The 15389-nt window shown below is 45.7% G+C and overlaps 6 protein-coding genes and 1 non-coding gene across 7 annotated transcripts; 2 read left to right on the forward strand and 5 right to left on the reverse strand.

Moving 5' to 3' along the window:
* Window positions 1–895: 895 nt before the first annotated feature.
* On the reverse strand, window positions 896–2707 carry AO090023000655 (uncharacterized protein; the record flags this gene model as incomplete). The annotated part of the gene is made up of 4 exons (XM_023235695.1): window positions 896–1252; window positions 1278–1483; window positions 1506–2553; window positions 2612–2707. The coding sequence occupies 4 exons, from the start codon at window positions 2705–2707 to the stop codon at window positions 896–898; spliced, it is 1707 nt and encodes a 568-aa protein (XP_023090694.1).
* Window positions 2708–3189: 482 nt separating this feature from the next.
* On the reverse strand, window positions 3190–4285 carry AO090023000656 (uncharacterized protein; the record flags this gene model as incomplete). Its single annotated transcript, XM_023235696.1, has 2 exons — window positions 3190–3267; window positions 3356–4285. 2 exons carry the CDS (start codon window positions 4283–4285, stop codon window positions 3190–3192), a joined length of 1008 nt encoding a protein of 335 aa, XP_023090695.1.
* Window positions 4286–4901: 616 nt separating this feature from the next.
* On the reverse strand, window positions 4902–5327 carry AO090023000657 (uncharacterized protein; the record flags this gene model as incomplete). Its single annotated transcript, XM_023235697.1, has 2 exons — window positions 4902–5155; window positions 5183–5327. The coding sequence occupies 2 exons, from the start codon at window positions 5325–5327 to the stop codon at window positions 4902–4904; spliced, it is 399 nt and encodes a 132-aa protein (XP_023090696.1).
* A 2592-nt stretch (window positions 5328–7919) lies between these two features.
* Window positions 7920–8717, reverse strand: AO090023000658 (uncharacterized protein; the record flags this gene model as incomplete). Its single annotated transcript, XM_001821128.3, has 1 exon — window positions 7920–8717. One exon carries the CDS (start codon window positions 8715–8717, stop codon window positions 7920–7922), a length of 798 nt encoding a protein of 265 aa, XP_001821180.3.
* Window positions 8718–10208: 1491 nt separating this feature from the next.
* On the forward strand, window positions 10209–11276 carry AO090023000659 (uncharacterized protein; the record flags this gene model as incomplete). Its single annotated transcript, XM_023235698.1, has 3 exons — window positions 10209–10489; window positions 10603–10848; window positions 11210–11276. 3 exons carry the CDS (start codon window positions 10209–10211, stop codon window positions 11274–11276), a joined length of 594 nt encoding a protein of 197 aa, XP_023090697.1.
* A 1048-nt stretch (window positions 11277–12324) lies between these two features.
* AO090023t00020 lies at window positions 12325–12397 on the forward strand. The gene has a single exon. It is a non-coding gene; the product is annotated as a tRNA-Gly (tRNA).
* Window positions 12398–14543: 2146 nt separating this feature from the next.
* Window positions 14544–15376, reverse strand: AO090023000660 (uncharacterized protein; the record flags this gene model as incomplete). The annotated part of the gene is made up of 3 exons (XM_023235699.1): window positions 14544–14715; window positions 14797–14853; window positions 15075–15376. The coding sequence occupies 3 exons, from the start codon at window positions 15374–15376 to the stop codon at window positions 14544–14546; spliced, it is 531 nt and encodes a 176-aa protein (XP_023090698.1).
* Between the last annotated feature and the right edge of the window lie 13 nt (window positions 15377–15389).

The raw sequence follows: 15389 nt of genomic DNA on the forward strand, positions 1-15389 counted from the left end.
TTCTCTTCGCGTTCGGAGTTCCTCGCCGCGTGATCCGCCCAGGGAGCCTTATGTAAGCTCATACAGTTCGCTAGTTCAAAGGGTGAATGCCTCAGCTTCTATAAAGCACTTTGCTCCTAAGCACACTTATACTTGGCTCAGCTTAATATTTTCTCAAATACCTGTCTAGTCTTCACCATTGCTTCTACGAATTAACTCACTATAGCTTAGAATAGACACTTCATCATGAGAGCCAAGAAGCAGACGTGATTATAAGCCTTACCACCCATTAGTCTTAGCAGTTAGACAAGTGCTATACTAAATGGTGATACTTTATCGCTCGTTATGTATTTTTACAATCAACTTGGGTCTTTGCAGTATTCAGAGGCTAAAGCAGTATTGATTGTAGTACTCCGTATCGGAGATGCTTTAATAAAAGCAGAGAGAGAAGAAGTATATATACTTCAAATTCCACGATCGACACCTGCATTCCAGGGAGGCTAAACATCGAACAGAGCTGACGATGGTGAGTGTGATGTTAATCAACGATATTATAAATTGCCTACAGCACGTTTCCAATTATTTGGTACACCTTGATAATAGAAAACGGGGAAATATCAAGGTAATGTGATAGATATAATATCTAATAATATACAAATAGTAAGTTGAACAGGTGCAATCGAGGACTGGTCTGCTGCTATTCTTAAAACCTTTATGATTAACCTCCAGTTGTGATGATAAAAGAGGCCATATTGGGGCATAAAAATATATTCGGTAATCATCTATGATTCATTGGATACAACTATGCTTTCTATGGATATATTCACCACATATGTATGTAATCACAATAATTGATACCACAAGGCTACCGTCGAGGTTAAAAACCACCATATCAAGTCTGCAAGACATGTACGCTTCAAAAGTAGTTTACCGCAATATGCTCATCCATCAAGTTTGTCAAATCCTCAATAAAACCACTCGCAATCACCGCTGCCACTCCAAACGCAATCGATATATACCAAACTCGCGCAAATGCTGGAGCAAAGGCATTGATAACAGCATCATGTAGCATATTCAGTTTCTCGGCCGTGTTGAGGGCAGAAACACTCAGGGCCCATTCCTTCCATGGCGTTTCCAGAAGGGTGGGCATCATAGTCTCCAGTACGTCAAAGTCGGTTATTCCGGTCTCAATCGCAACGGGAACAACATACTCGTATGTGTTATGCGTGAGCACGGAAACAAACTGAGTGTAAAAGATGCTTGTGCCGATAAGCTTGACCAATGCTGCGAAGGCAAACGGTAAGACAGGTCCCTGTCGCAATTAGATCATCTGGACAGATGACTGTCATGATGAGCTGGTTGGGAATCAAGACGCCGCCAACGGCGATCAGGGACAGAACTAATGGGGCCCAAACAATGTTTATGTTGTGGGTGTCTACTGCAACCATGCAGGATATGGCTGTGGATTGTATCGTCAGAATGCTGAACACGATTAAGCCGAATCCTTCTTTATATATCTCATTTACCGATAGCTTGGATTATGCAGAAAAAGCTCATGATCCATCGTAAATGGCCTTTGAAAGCAGAAACCATAAGGGCAGAGATGATGGCTCCACCCATGATACAGAACCCGAAGGGTAATGTTCTGATGCCCAGTTCTGTTTCATCAGAATTATAGACACCAACGGCCTCCAGGACCCAGAACACAAGAATTGATACATAGTTAATGCCAGAAAAGAGGATAACCAGCATTAAAGCAGTGAATGTCCGAGGATGCTGTAGCAGTCGACGCGGGAGCATCGGATGAGGAGCCAGAAAGATCTCATAAAGAAAGAGGAGTACGCCGGACGCGAGACCAATCTTAAGAAAAGCAATAACTCGGGGAGAGTGCCAGGGGTACGCTTGACCACCCCAGTTAAACCCGACAAGAAAAAGGACCGTTCCACAGGCCATGAGAAATCCGCCCAGAAAGTCGATCCGCTTAACTTTCTGGAACCAAGTCAAGTTCGCTGAGTTTGGCCGAGGCGGGGGCCTGTAGAATAGGAAGACGATAATAAAAATCAAGAAATTCCAGACTGCAATCATGCAAGCACAATATCGCCAGTTGGTTCTTGAAATCAGCTCCCCGTAGAGCGATACCGGGGCGAAGGGTAAAAATGCCGCTACGACCATAGCAGTGTAGTATCCTCTGTATTTGATCGGTACAATTTCAGTGATAGCTGCAATAGCCATAAGCTCTTGCACTGCAATTCCCACTCCGGCAAGAACTTGGCCAGCTGTATAGCCACCCGCTGTGGGCGTGGACGCGCAGACAATCACTGCGATCATTGAGGATGCAATGTCGGCCGGAGTGATTCTTTTGCGGCCAAACATGCCTGCCAGGGGTCCGGCAAATGGAGAGATTACGCCACAAGAGACTATTTGAGTTGTGAAGAACCAGATGAGCAGGCTTGATGCATTGAAGCTGGCAGAGACAAGGGGTGTGATGGCTGCGAACACGAAAGGCTGGACTTGGGAACCCAAGGATGCCATTCCCAATCCAATGATGACCATCACAAACTTCCAATCCGTGAGCTAAGAGGAAGAATGCATGTTAGAAGGTCAAGTCTGCAAGATCGAGAAGGCGACGTACCCTGGGAGCGCTCTGATTGCCAGCCATATCTTTTTGTTGAACATTTCCCTCGATATCAGTCGCTTCTTTGGCCCATTCAACTTGTTCCTTGTCCATTTTGCAATTCGCTTTGGTACTCATTTGTGGGGGAGAAATCAAGAGTGCAGTGTGTCAAATTGGATTTCCCGGATAGCAGCGACAGTATCTATATATGCGTTTTGACGGCGATGCGACCTCTCTTCAGTAGTCCTTCCTAGCCCCGAATCTCGGCGTCATATGAATCTTACCCCATAATTCGACTCAAAACTGAGACTAGTATAAATCGTGCTAAGTTTGCGGGGAATCCGGCACCTGCCCGGCACCTGGTCTGATCCTGAATGTCCGGGTGTGAACATGGAGCATGCTTCGCCACAAGCTATGGTCCCCACAAAGCCTTATCTATCTGACCTGGTCTGCAAACCGCGTAACTGGACTGAAGTATACCAAGGAGAGAGTCTTTGGCTAGTTTCTGGACGTTCTCTCCTGTTGGTGGGTGCTTCGGGGGAAAGGAAGAGTTACAAGGCAAATTGTCTCGAGACTCCACCTCAAATGGAAGTGATTCAGGAACTTGGGGAATCTTGGTAGATTGATGATAGGGCAGCTCCACGGCAGTAATTTTGAATGATAGCCCTCAAGTACTGGTACATTTGTATTTGACTTGAGCCGTAAGATGTTTTACTCTTAGATTTCCCCAACTTTTGCAACATTTGTACTTCCTGGCATTACCCTCTCTGGAACTTCCTTGTTTGGAGGAAGATTGCTATAAATCATCTCTGAAGCTTTATTAGCAGCAAACTGCCAACCATGCGGCTCGCCGTCCGTGATTTCGAGGTCAACCAGTGCCCCATCAAGCCGGGCCTGATGAACAAGATTATGAGTATCATCAAGGAAGATATCATGACCGCTAATACTGATCCATGAATGTGCCGGGAGCACCTGCTTCCAAGCCTGTCGACCTGTGAACGGCCGTGTAAAGTTCACAATCGCGAGAGGCGGCAGATGCCCACTAAGATCTCTCGGGATGAAAGTATTCACGTCTCGATCTAGAAGGTGTTTATTGAGAGCATCCTTATACCTGTCTCTCTTGAATGACGGTGATTCATTTGTGAGGTTGCTCCATGGACAGAGAAGCAAAGAGCCCCCAGGCTTTGGAAGGGTTGTTTCTGTCAAGGCAAGTAGAAATGATAGAGCTAAATGACCCCCGGCGGATTCTCCTCCAACAACGATCCTACTGGCCTCAATCCCCTCGTTGAACAGCAAATGGCGGTAAGCAGCCACAGCTTCTTCTTGCTGACGTGGATAAGTCGCGAATGGTGCTAGCGTGTAGTCCACGGAAAATATGCTGGCTGCACATTCTGCAGTCCTTAGCAGAGCCACAGCCTCACCCAAGGGGCCGCCCAAGTAGTAAGCACCCCCATGAAACCAGAGAAGTACTACGTCGCTGTCCTTTGGCCGTAGAGGTTTCTCAGGCGGCCCTTGGCAGATCCAGTAACCCGAGCACAGTCCTTCGGATACTCTGATACACAGCTCGTCTTTCCAGTTCATGAACCTGGGTACATTCAGAAAGACTGCGGGATCCTTTCGCTTGAGCACTTGATGTAGAGTTGGTACAGGAAGAATGGAGAGCCTGAAGGATTTGTGAATGTCCAACCTCATTTGACCGACCGCAAGATTGCTAAGAACCTACCCACGGAGCATTGAGCAGAGCATTGAGCGGCGCAAGTCCTCCCTAAAGGGAATCTCGTTTTCGAAAAGTGCGCGGCGAACAAGTAAGGAGATTATTATCCAGGGCACAACAATGATAACCACCGCTGCAAGTATGAAGATATCTCGCATCACGAAGGCAGCAGTGACAAACTGGGCAGCAAGGGAGATCTGGGTCTAACAAAACTTGGAAGTCTCTGTGGCTGAAGGATTCTGAGGATTGAGTCGTGGAATCTGACGAACGGCTGCTGCCGAGGCTCGCAAGCTAGGTCATGTTGAGACCTTTTCTCTGTATACTCAACCATACCAAGGGTCTGCTTTGATAGATCGTCCTGGATCCGTAGCCTATCAGGAGGTCTCAACCAGACCCACACCGGGGGCCGGACTGTGAACTTAAAATGACCGGAGACCGGAGATATGTCGCGGTAACGCAACTGTAGAGTTCTTGTGCAAGACAACGGTGCGTGCGGAGACTTGTTTACTGGGCAGCTATCATGTCGGTGCTAACGGTATTGATGCAAATGTTTGAATCCAGACATTTGCTCAAAACGGGAGGATAGATGTGGCGTTAGACGTAAAAGGCCTTCATCAGATCATACTGTGCAGTACTAGATGAGCTAGGGTCGCTTTGGACATGACTCTCGGTGGAGGGCTCCAGTCCCTGTGGATATAATGCGCTGTGTTCCTGCAAGCTCTGCTCGATGCGATCCACCTTTTCCAGAATACTATCACCATATACCTTCGCCGCATGGGTTGCGTCGATCGCGATTTGAGACATCAACTGAGCAACATCCCTCACCGTACGGAGGTATTTCTTGGTGTCTTCATAGTGCATATAGAGAATCTCACAACTCCTTAGAACGTATTCGCAGCCATAAACCATTTTGAGGAAAGCCGTATCTGCTAGGTAGCGCAGGTAATCCATCGCCAGTGGCGACAGCTCTGTAATAAAGCCGCAAAAGTGTGCAGCACCGTGGATCGATTTCATGACCATTTCCAACTGCGTAGAATACGGAAGGGCCTCAGTCGAGGACTCGCGTAGAAGACGTACCGAGTAAGTGCTGATACAGAGCCTGGTGAAGCGATAGTTGAAGGCGATGAAGGTTAGCGCCCTGTCAGAATAGCTTGCCCCTAAAGGAGAATGAGTTTATCCTGTACTGGAAGTCTAGCAAGGAATGAACCTGAAAAGATAGAACGGACTACAGAAGTTTATAGATACACTTCCGTACACATAGGCAGATGTGAACAGTGAAGTATTCGCAATCGATCAGGTAATTCAAAGGAGGTCATCGCTCTCCAGATTCATATTTTATCTTCGTTCTTTGAATCTCTACTCACCGGGAGTAGCTGACCATCATCACTCACTGATCTATCACGTGATTGCCATGAGCGGCTCACGGATCCCGGCTGAAAATTACTGCCTGAGCCTGAGCACCTGTCGAAGAGGTGACTGAATATTCAAGCCAAAGTACGTACACAATATCTACAGCAACATATCGAATACAGTTCATGATGTCCGTCGTAAAAATAGTCCTGCCGTTCGATCAAAGCGAACACCAGGGTGGAGTAGACGCAGCCCTGCTAAAAGCTGTTTGGTTTTGATCTCCCACTGAACGAACGATAAAAAAGTATGCCTCTTCGCCATTGAAAAGGCTAGACGCGCACTGTGTGGTATTGTTCGGTATGTCCTACGGATTGTCTGTCGATCATTGAATGCATTAAACAATGGAGGGTCAGATTATGATGCTCAAACATAGAAGCACCATGCGCTGATGAGAAAGAGAAGTTCTCCCACGGGGATTTCACTTCGGAAGAAATACTCCGTGACCAGCACGGGTCACATGACTGCTTCGGTTAATCTTAGTCTCCCTGTACTCCGTACCTCTGTGTGTAACTATTCGGTGTTGGTATATATTTCTGGGCGTACGTGATGAATATCCTGATCCAGTACTAGTGTAGTCTCTCAATATACATTTCATACTGATTTAAATCATAACACAAGTTCCATATCTTGAGTGTGCTCACCTCAACTTGAACCCCCAACCTCCTGACAAGGACCCACCACAGCAGCGACTCATCACGTGAGAACATACGATAAAAACTTTTCACTTCAACCAGCCGCTCTTCCTTTTCTTTTCTTTTCTCACACTTTTACCTTGCATTAGAGTAATCTAATGTAAACGATCGCATAATCAACCTACATACTGGTCCACCCACAGGATCGTGGGTCATATTGGCGAACCAGATTGAAGTGGGCAGCTTAAGGCTCTTCTACCGTGCTGGATTCCTTCGGGGGTCTACGTGCGATGGTGGCCGGAGCCATCAGCTGCTCATACATCCTTTACTGACTACCTGTAATGTTTAATTGCGTAGAATGGTCTGTGGTCTTCGACTGCGGTATGAGATATTCTTGTAGGGGTTCCTGCTATCACCTTACTGGCAGGATGTATCTCCAAACCCATGAAGACCATGAGTGTCATGATATTGCTTAAGACGGGCTCCGTGGACATGGGATGGCCATTAACGTCGAAATTGTCGAGACCAAGACTCACCGTCTCCATTCCCGTAGAAGCATACGCTGGTGGGTCACATTGCCATGATGCTGCAATGTTGGACAGGCAATAGTTGCCCACCTAGAAGCTTGAGGCAAGCTGCTCCAAAGCAATGGGAGTGGCCGTATCTTTTCATTCTTTCATGTTCTCTTCCCGTAACAAGATTTTCATGGCGGATGAAGGAGGACGGCTTGAGCTATTGACCACTGGAGGCACATTGAAAGTCTAAAAGCAAAGAAGCAGAACAAGTGATCTCGATACCGACACAAAACCGGCGCGAGATATATAAAGAGGTCCTTGGGAGAACCTGAAGTCTGAAAACTAATCAAGGAGGTGTCTTTGAGCAGATTGTTATGAGATAGCAAGTAGCATTCATTCGCTGCGACTCAGCTGTCATGTAAAAATGGGTTAAGGAGTCTCAGTAGCATCTACTTCATAGTTATGCTAGCATCTATAAGAATTTGAGTATTAAAAAGAATGGTTTTTTATTGGAGAGTCTAGATTGATGAGATATGACAGGGCGGGTATTCGTCCCCCATAGAAAATACCACTATGCAAAGCACACTATCTTTATAACTCAGGATGCTAAATCAACACGCCTGTAGACGATCCTTAATGGCTTAAGTAAGAAGCGATCTTTCGAGGTTTTCAAGTGATGGATCCCAATGAATATTACTACTGACATGAAAACAAGCAGTGAGAAGCATCCTAGCATATTCCCCAGTCCCAATATAATAGGACCTACTACACGCTATAGTAAGAAAAAGCTATGGACGAGTTACTAAATCTTCATACCAACTGCTAGACATCACAACGAACTTTGGAAGACTCACTTGGATACAAAAGTTCTTGGAAACACCACTGTGGTAGGAAGATGGCCTTTACCGTTTCATCATCTCCTCATTTTATTCGTCTGCTGGTGAAGTTGGAGAGGATTCCAGCCAGCACTCTTTATTGGCCCAGTGTCGAAGATACTATAGCTAGTAGGAATGTTATCTAAGCTTAAATAGTAGAATATCGTTAGGTATTCCTTTCTACAACATACAGTAGATCACTGAATGCACCACAGCGGCAACCCCAACCAAACATAGACACATCTTTCCATGCAGTTCCAGACAACTGAGTAACTGTCCCGTCCTAATCATCTGCGCCGCCTCCTGTGCTCGTAGTGGTCCTCGGTTAACCGCCGAAAAGATCTCCCCCACCCGTCTGCCCCGCTGGTGTCTCGACGGACTAAAGACCAGCGTCTCGCAGGTGGGCGGCAGAAGACTGGCCTGGACCAGGATTAACACCATGTAAGAGGGAAGGAGGAGAAACAGCTGGGCAGAGAGCATGAGCCCTGATACCAGGATGTCGGATCTCACAATGTACAATAATCCCGCCATTGTGACTTCCTCGTCTGGCACTGGGGCGATGCTGCTGTCGAATACAGCCGGCACATGCAGCATCACCGTTTCAGCCGCGGCATAGGCTAGAGTGGGAAGCACCAGCCATCGTCGGCGGTCGCCGGGGTTGGACACGAAGCGCAGCTGGTCACGCGGCAGGATAGTACGCGCAGTACAGAGGAAATGGGTCTCGGCGAGCAGGACTGATGCGAGGATATGCGCGGCTGAACTGGGAAGCAGAGTAGTTGATAATTTCGCCACCGAGATGTGCATGGCCCAGTAGGTACAGGCGGAACCGATGCCATTCAGGAGAAGACGGACACCCCCACTGCGGTAGAGGATGGCACTAGTTCGGAGCAGTTGGCGACTGGAGGGAGCTGGCTTCTTGTCCCCTAGCTCAGAAGTATCGGCCTGCTTCTCTACAGTTTCAAGGATTAAGATAGACATTAGAACATGGCCAATGATGTATCGTATCTAGGCCCTGTTAGCCTCTGAGAAGAACAGGGGTTCGTTATTAGTCACTCACTAGGAGGTTAAGGATAAGCCCTAGAGTAATCGGCACTAATAGTAAAATATTATTCGTTTGGGCAGGTTGATTTTGGAAAGATCGATGAGTTCTCGCAAGTAGTGGGTCATCTCCTGTGGAATGAATAAAGGTATTAAAGAGTTCCCGACAGAGGGTCAACAAAAAGTGTGGGCGTGGCTGGTATGCCATCGTATGCTGTAGACAGTGAGTATAAGCAGGAAGCTGAAGTTGTTCGCTTTCTTTCCGTGGATGGGATTATTCTTCATATATGGCTCCATCGACCCTCTCACAAAAATCTGGATGAGACTAATCAAGGCCAAGAAAACCAAGCTACTGCCAAGCTAATTCAGCTAATGCAAAACTAAACCCTTACAGCGAAACTAAGCCCCTTGATCCTAGGTCATTGCCGCAAGAGCCATAGCTATAACAGGCTATTGCAAGACCCCTAGATCGACGGCTTCGTGCCCGACCTAGGCAGAAGCGAAAGCCATCGAATCCTGGATCCTCAATGCTACTGTGATAGGGTGTGAAAGGAAAGGGCCACCGTGGCAATTTCACCACCTTTCTCTAACTGTACCTATACTATATGGCCATATTGACCAGGGTAAGAATTTTACATTCTTTTCGTACCCTACCACAGTCCCATGATGAATCTCTAGGGTGCTGGGAACCTCATCTGGACCCCGCTCTAGGTAATATCCGAAAGCTCATCACCTGAGTTACTCCAGAGTAGATACTTCCTTATTCGCCGTTGTCTTGAAATATCCGTCGGAAAACAGCCATAGCTTGACCTAAGCTCGTAGCTTGTTTATATTATATAACTTGAATCTAGAAAAGCATAGACATAACAGCAAGGTACTGGGTAGTCAGAGAAATCTAGTAGAATAGAATGTGATTATAGAGATGTATCTTTGATATAAGATAGAAGAGAATAGAGGAAGAGAGAATGGAAGAGGAAGAGGGTAAGGTTAGGTCTTTTACATCAAGAGGGGGGAGGTTGTATGATAGTGTGTATACGCTGCTGTTTACGAGATGGAACGAGTCAAGTGTGGTTTTTCGATGGTCAGCCTCCCATGTATCGTTGTGCTTGTACAGATTGTGTAAGCCGGAGTATATAGCTCCTTACTAGCTATAACTATTCTATCTACTCCAAGATCGTTTGTATTGATCCTCCGGGTTCGCTTGCTCGTTTCAAGTCATGTAATCTGAACACAAGATTAAAGCCACCTCTGCGATGTATTTAGCTCCGATTGGCTGCTGATATTTGTACTACCAACACGGCAAATCATAATGTCGAAGTCAATATACTGAAAACGAAACGGCTCTGATATCTACCGTCCAAGTCAAGGAGCTCTATCACCCTTTGGCCCTCACTCACTTACAAGACGGGCGCTTATATCCATACTTCTAGAATGGCAAACACCTCTAGTGTTCTCTCTGAAGCCTTCCGCCTTCATCAGGTAGTTCGGTGCTCACTTGCCGAAGAAGATCCTTGTCAGGGTGGCTCACACAAAGTGCTCAAAGTTGTCTTTGGAGATTCCGTGCAGTGGGCTGCACGCCTATGCCATGATCCTAACAATTGGAAATATGAGTTGCGTGCTGTTAAGATGTTTCAACACATCAAACAAACCCATCCAGACATCAGAGCACCAAGTGTGTCTTTCAAGGCAGAAAACCCTGTCCTGTATTCAGAGTGGGTTACTGGTAAATCGCTGAAGGTTTGGAACTCCCAGATCCCTCTTAACAAACGTCAAATGCTTCTCGAGGGCCTTGCGGACTTCTTACTGCAGTTACGGACTACTGCAGTCCCCCTGATTTTATTCCAGAGCAAAATCCCCGGTATTCAGCTTGGCTCACGGAGAGCTTAGACCGAGGTCTCCGACGAACTCTGACTGGAACTGCTAGATGGGGTGATGCCATCGACTATCTGATCATGAGGTCGATGATCCCCGAGTATGCTGGAGAATATGACAAGTACACAGATGTTGGCTTCGCCCATGGAGACCTGAATGCGTATAATATCATGAAAGATGATGACTTTCACTTGACAGGGTAAGCGCGCGTCGTTTTCTTAACTTTTTCTCTTTAACAACTTTTCTAATGGATGGCTCAATTCCAGGGTGGTCGACTGGGATTGGATATCTGTCGCACCGCTCCCCGCCGTTATACATTAGCCCTGGTTCATAGCCGATATTCCGGGATGGAGCAATGAGGGCGTCGCCGAAGGAGAAAGCTTCGGCGAGGATCGTTCTTTTTCTTGAGAATGCAATCAAGGACAAAGAAATATCGCGACAGTTACCGGCTACCGTATCAAAGTTGCTGCGACATTCTGGTAGGAGACTGTTTTTTCAGTCCGCCTTCCACTTCAAGGGCATCCATGAGAAGTTTGTTAAGTTACACTGCGCACGAACAGAGAAGAACCTCAAGGCTGCGAACTCCCAGCTGAATGCCGTGCTTTCTTTGTATCCCGAGCTGAATGAAACAGAAGGGGTGCAGAGAATCAAGGATTTGCTTCGTGACATGTGCCTGGAGCCGTAAAACGCAAAAGTGTCAATATAGGATGCACTTTGTTACTCCGAACCGTAAGCATGGCTAGATAAACTTCTCACGACGCGGAAATAGTCCACAACGAAGTAATTCATGGTATATCCGGTTGCTTCTAAAATGCAGAGGGCTACACGATCAGCGTGGCCTAGAACAATATTTCTTTGAGTTGCATGTGCGAAAGAAAATGCATTGTAGAAGTTGTTCTTATATGCCTCTATCCCCATCCTGCTTAGGGCTCTTGAGGTATTTCTTAATCTATAACTCTTCACAGAACCCTATCATTGGCATGACAGACTGAAATATCGAAAGCATAACACATTTTAATCAAAATAACTAATGTGTTCTCTTATGAAAACTGTCATTGAGTCAGACTAATACAATGCATTTGCAAATGGCGCTCCCTGTAACCAAGATAGCTAGTTGTCGACGCATAACGGATACAAACTACTGCAGCAAGAACAAGTGGTACGTCAGTAAACACTGGCAGAGATGTAGTATGTTTCTCGAGCAGATTAAAACAGCTCTTCAGATGGATGATTCCGGCCTTTTGCAGTACCGGAGTACGTAAAGATATTGTAAGGGTTGAAATTGGGGGCCTTTCCAATGATCGGCGTCTGTTGATATTTTAATTATACTGCTCAATTGTGAATTGTAGAAAAGGAATAATTCTCAAAAATGTCATGGTCACATGATCACATGATCACATGAAAACGGTAAATTGAAAATCCTGCCAGTGACCGCACCTTACCCTACCCCGAGCAGTGATATCAAAGTAGTAGGTAGCACGATGCACCACAACATTAAACAACCAACACTAGGAAAACTAGATAAAAATAGACCCACTGTAAAGCTGCCGTGTAGTACTAAGTTCCAGGCCCACTCTAAATGCTAAAATACCCCAATCCATGGGACCAAGGCCCAAGAAAAGCTGTACAGCTTGTGGATGATATCTTACTTTATTTTGAGCTTCAAATAAGAAAAGCGGGCGTAGTGTAGTGGTTAGCATGCATGCTTCCCAAGCATGAGGTCCGGGGTTCGAACCCCCGTGCTCGCAATATTTTTTTCTCACAAAATTTGTGATTTTGTACATCTTTCCTGCTTCATTTTAGATATAATCATATATTCCTCAGTGAACAGGTACAGTGCTAGACTGTATTAAGAAAACAGAGTATCTCGTTCAAGAAAGTACAAGTTTTATCCATAATATATAACCTATTCTTCGTCTCTCTCCTGAAAAAGGGCCAAACTCATGCATCTAGATGTAGAATCTGTTAGAACTTAGGCTACACTAGGAGACTAAAGGTTAACACTAGTGTCCCTACTCTAGTGCTGGCCTGCTAGGCCTAAAGGAGAGTAATACAATGAAACGAGACTAGAAGAACATGGGCACATGCCACACCTTCATGATATCTGCCATGCTTTTAAAACTCTCTCCATCCAAGACCATTAGGGAGCTAATGACTCTATATTATTATTTCTTTTTCCTTTTTACCATATGACTGGAACTAGTAGACATATCTTCAACGTTGTCAGCTATAATACAATACAAGATATAGCCCATTCCTTGGATATCGAGAACATAGCCCGTAGCCTAATGGGTTCATCGGGAGTCCAAAAAGCATAACATAATGAGTATTATTTAGTCACAACCGTTTGTAGATCTCGTAAGCAGGACCTTTTTCATTGTTTCACCTATATATGAGTCGATATTACGCTTGAATGCGATTCGTAGCTCCAGGTTGTAGTTGTTGCATGGTAACATGTAGTGAGCCTGATATAACGTGACTAGGGCTAACCTTTAATAGAGATGTTCGTGACGCAAGCTGAACACACTACAAAGAGACAAATACTGAAGAAAGCTATTTATTCTTATCATGGCTGACTACCTCTCTAATCATTATACTATTTTTATCTTAATAGGTTCATACACTTTCTGGGCAGCAGACAGGCTTGTTGATAACGAGTCACTTAAAGAATATCCTTCTCTTCTACACGCTCCCTGGAGGATTCACATCCAGCGCCCCCTCAATTTTCTAGAATTTCCGGCATTGTGGAATCTTGCCCGGTGTAAAGAGATTATTATTATTATTGCGATCTTCTCTCTTTTCTGGGTTTATTTAAAGAATGGGTCCTTGGAGAGTGTCAAATGAATCACCATTTGTAAGACATATCGCCAGGGCCCGCCGCCCGATATTCCACAAGGCCAAAAGGTCACATAATTCTGAATCTACGATTCACTATATAGCTTCCCGCCGTTACCATTGCTGTTAATAGAAGTAGAGAAGTGCAGGTAACAATGATCGGTCTTCCTTTCCTTTCCATATATAACATATCCTCCTTTTAGTCAAATATTTTTTGAAAGAGGCGGGATTTATCCTATATATCTACGTGGTGATGCTGTATTGTCTTTGTATTGATTCGCACACACTTGAGGGTATTACCAGATAAAATATCATACTGACATTATGTTAGTGCCACCTATGTTAGAAGTACAACCCCCAAAATTTAAAACTCAGGCGATTTATCGAGCGTTCAGGAGCACTATCAATTAGAAAAATAGGCAGGATTCTCGAGTGGGCTGGAATCTCCTATATGAAGGACTTGAACAAAATCCCCGACGAGAGTGTTTTAAGGATAATGTAGGTGTCAACCATCATTACCTGATTTCAGCTATCACAAATACGGCTAGATAGCCGCCTTACCTCGTCTGCCTAGCCGATGGTCACCTGATCTACGATCAGTATTTAGGCCACGAGGCACTTAGATAGGAAAAATCAGACCTAATTGTCCGTCATGGGTTTACTAGGCAATACCGAATGTCGCCGATTTGATAGTGGATGCATAGAGAGTTGATCTCACCAGGTCCCTATATCACATGTGCTATCTTCTCAGCTTCAAAAGTCACTTCGCATGGAGCCTTACCATATGAACTTTCCATTTCTGACAAGTATGTACATATTGATGGGTAGTTAACCAACTAAGACATGCTTATATAAGCAGAACATCTGATAACTAATCTAGAGATATATGATTGTTACTATAGCTATATGGGTTTACTATTACCCCCCTCCAAGTACTTCGTTTTACGAAGCTTCTTGGTGGGGGGCCTCGCAACCCCGTTACGGATTCTACGTAGTACTACGGCCTACTGCGAGGTACTATAGAAGATATCTATATACAAGAGCCGGCCAGTGGGACTTTTATCCCTCTATGTTTAGGGCATCCTCCAGTTGTTTCGCTTCCACCACTGCCGCTGCCGACCTGTCGATGCCATGGGCGCGTTTCAAGTAGGCGAAGAACTCCGGTTTCATGGTCGCATTACCGACTTTTTCACGGTATTCCTGGTAAGTGAGCTCATCGGGCCCGCATTCGCTGTTGGAACGGTCAGGGAAGTTGGTTCGATTGGGATTGGTATTTTTCGCCTTTCCACAGCGGCGGCAGAGGAATACAGACGATGATTTGCATCCTGCCCACCACATCTTGGCGTACTTAGTCCGGCAAAGCTCGCACCTTATGTCGAGGTTATCGAGGTGGTGGGAGACCATGCGAAGGTATCCTGTGCTCAGGCTTTGCCAACAATTACCGCATAGAAACTCGTGAAGGGAACGAGCCCAGTGTTTATCCTTTCTATTCTTCCATTGATCGCGGCAGTTCCAACAATTTGACCCATCCCGCTTTTTTCGCCATCGTTGATCATGATCGTGACACGATCCACACATTGGCGATCTTACGTGCCAGTCTTTAGGATTTGATTCACTGCAGCTGACGCATAGTGAAGATTGGGTAGTCTGATCTGGAGCTTCTGGCAAGCTCCTTTGATACCGCGCGTGACAGGCAGCGCACCTGTACAGCCCAGTAGTTGGTTGATCACGTGCTGGGTTCCACCTGACGTTTGGGCCATCTGGACAATTGCAACATATACAGCGGCGTTGGTCCTTTTGGCGCTTGAGAATAGTCTCCAATGGCCTCTCATTGCCATTACTGCGGCTCTGGTATCTGTAACAAGCATAGCATAGAACCCGAACACTGTCATTTGGGTCCCGTTT

Source organism: Aspergillus oryzae, chromosome 3 (assembly GCF_000184455.2).
Source record: "Aspergillus oryzae RIB40 DNA, chromosome 3".
Taxonomy (NCBI): domain Eukaryota; kingdom Fungi; phylum Ascomycota; class Eurotiomycetes; order Eurotiales; family Aspergillaceae; genus Aspergillus; species Aspergillus oryzae.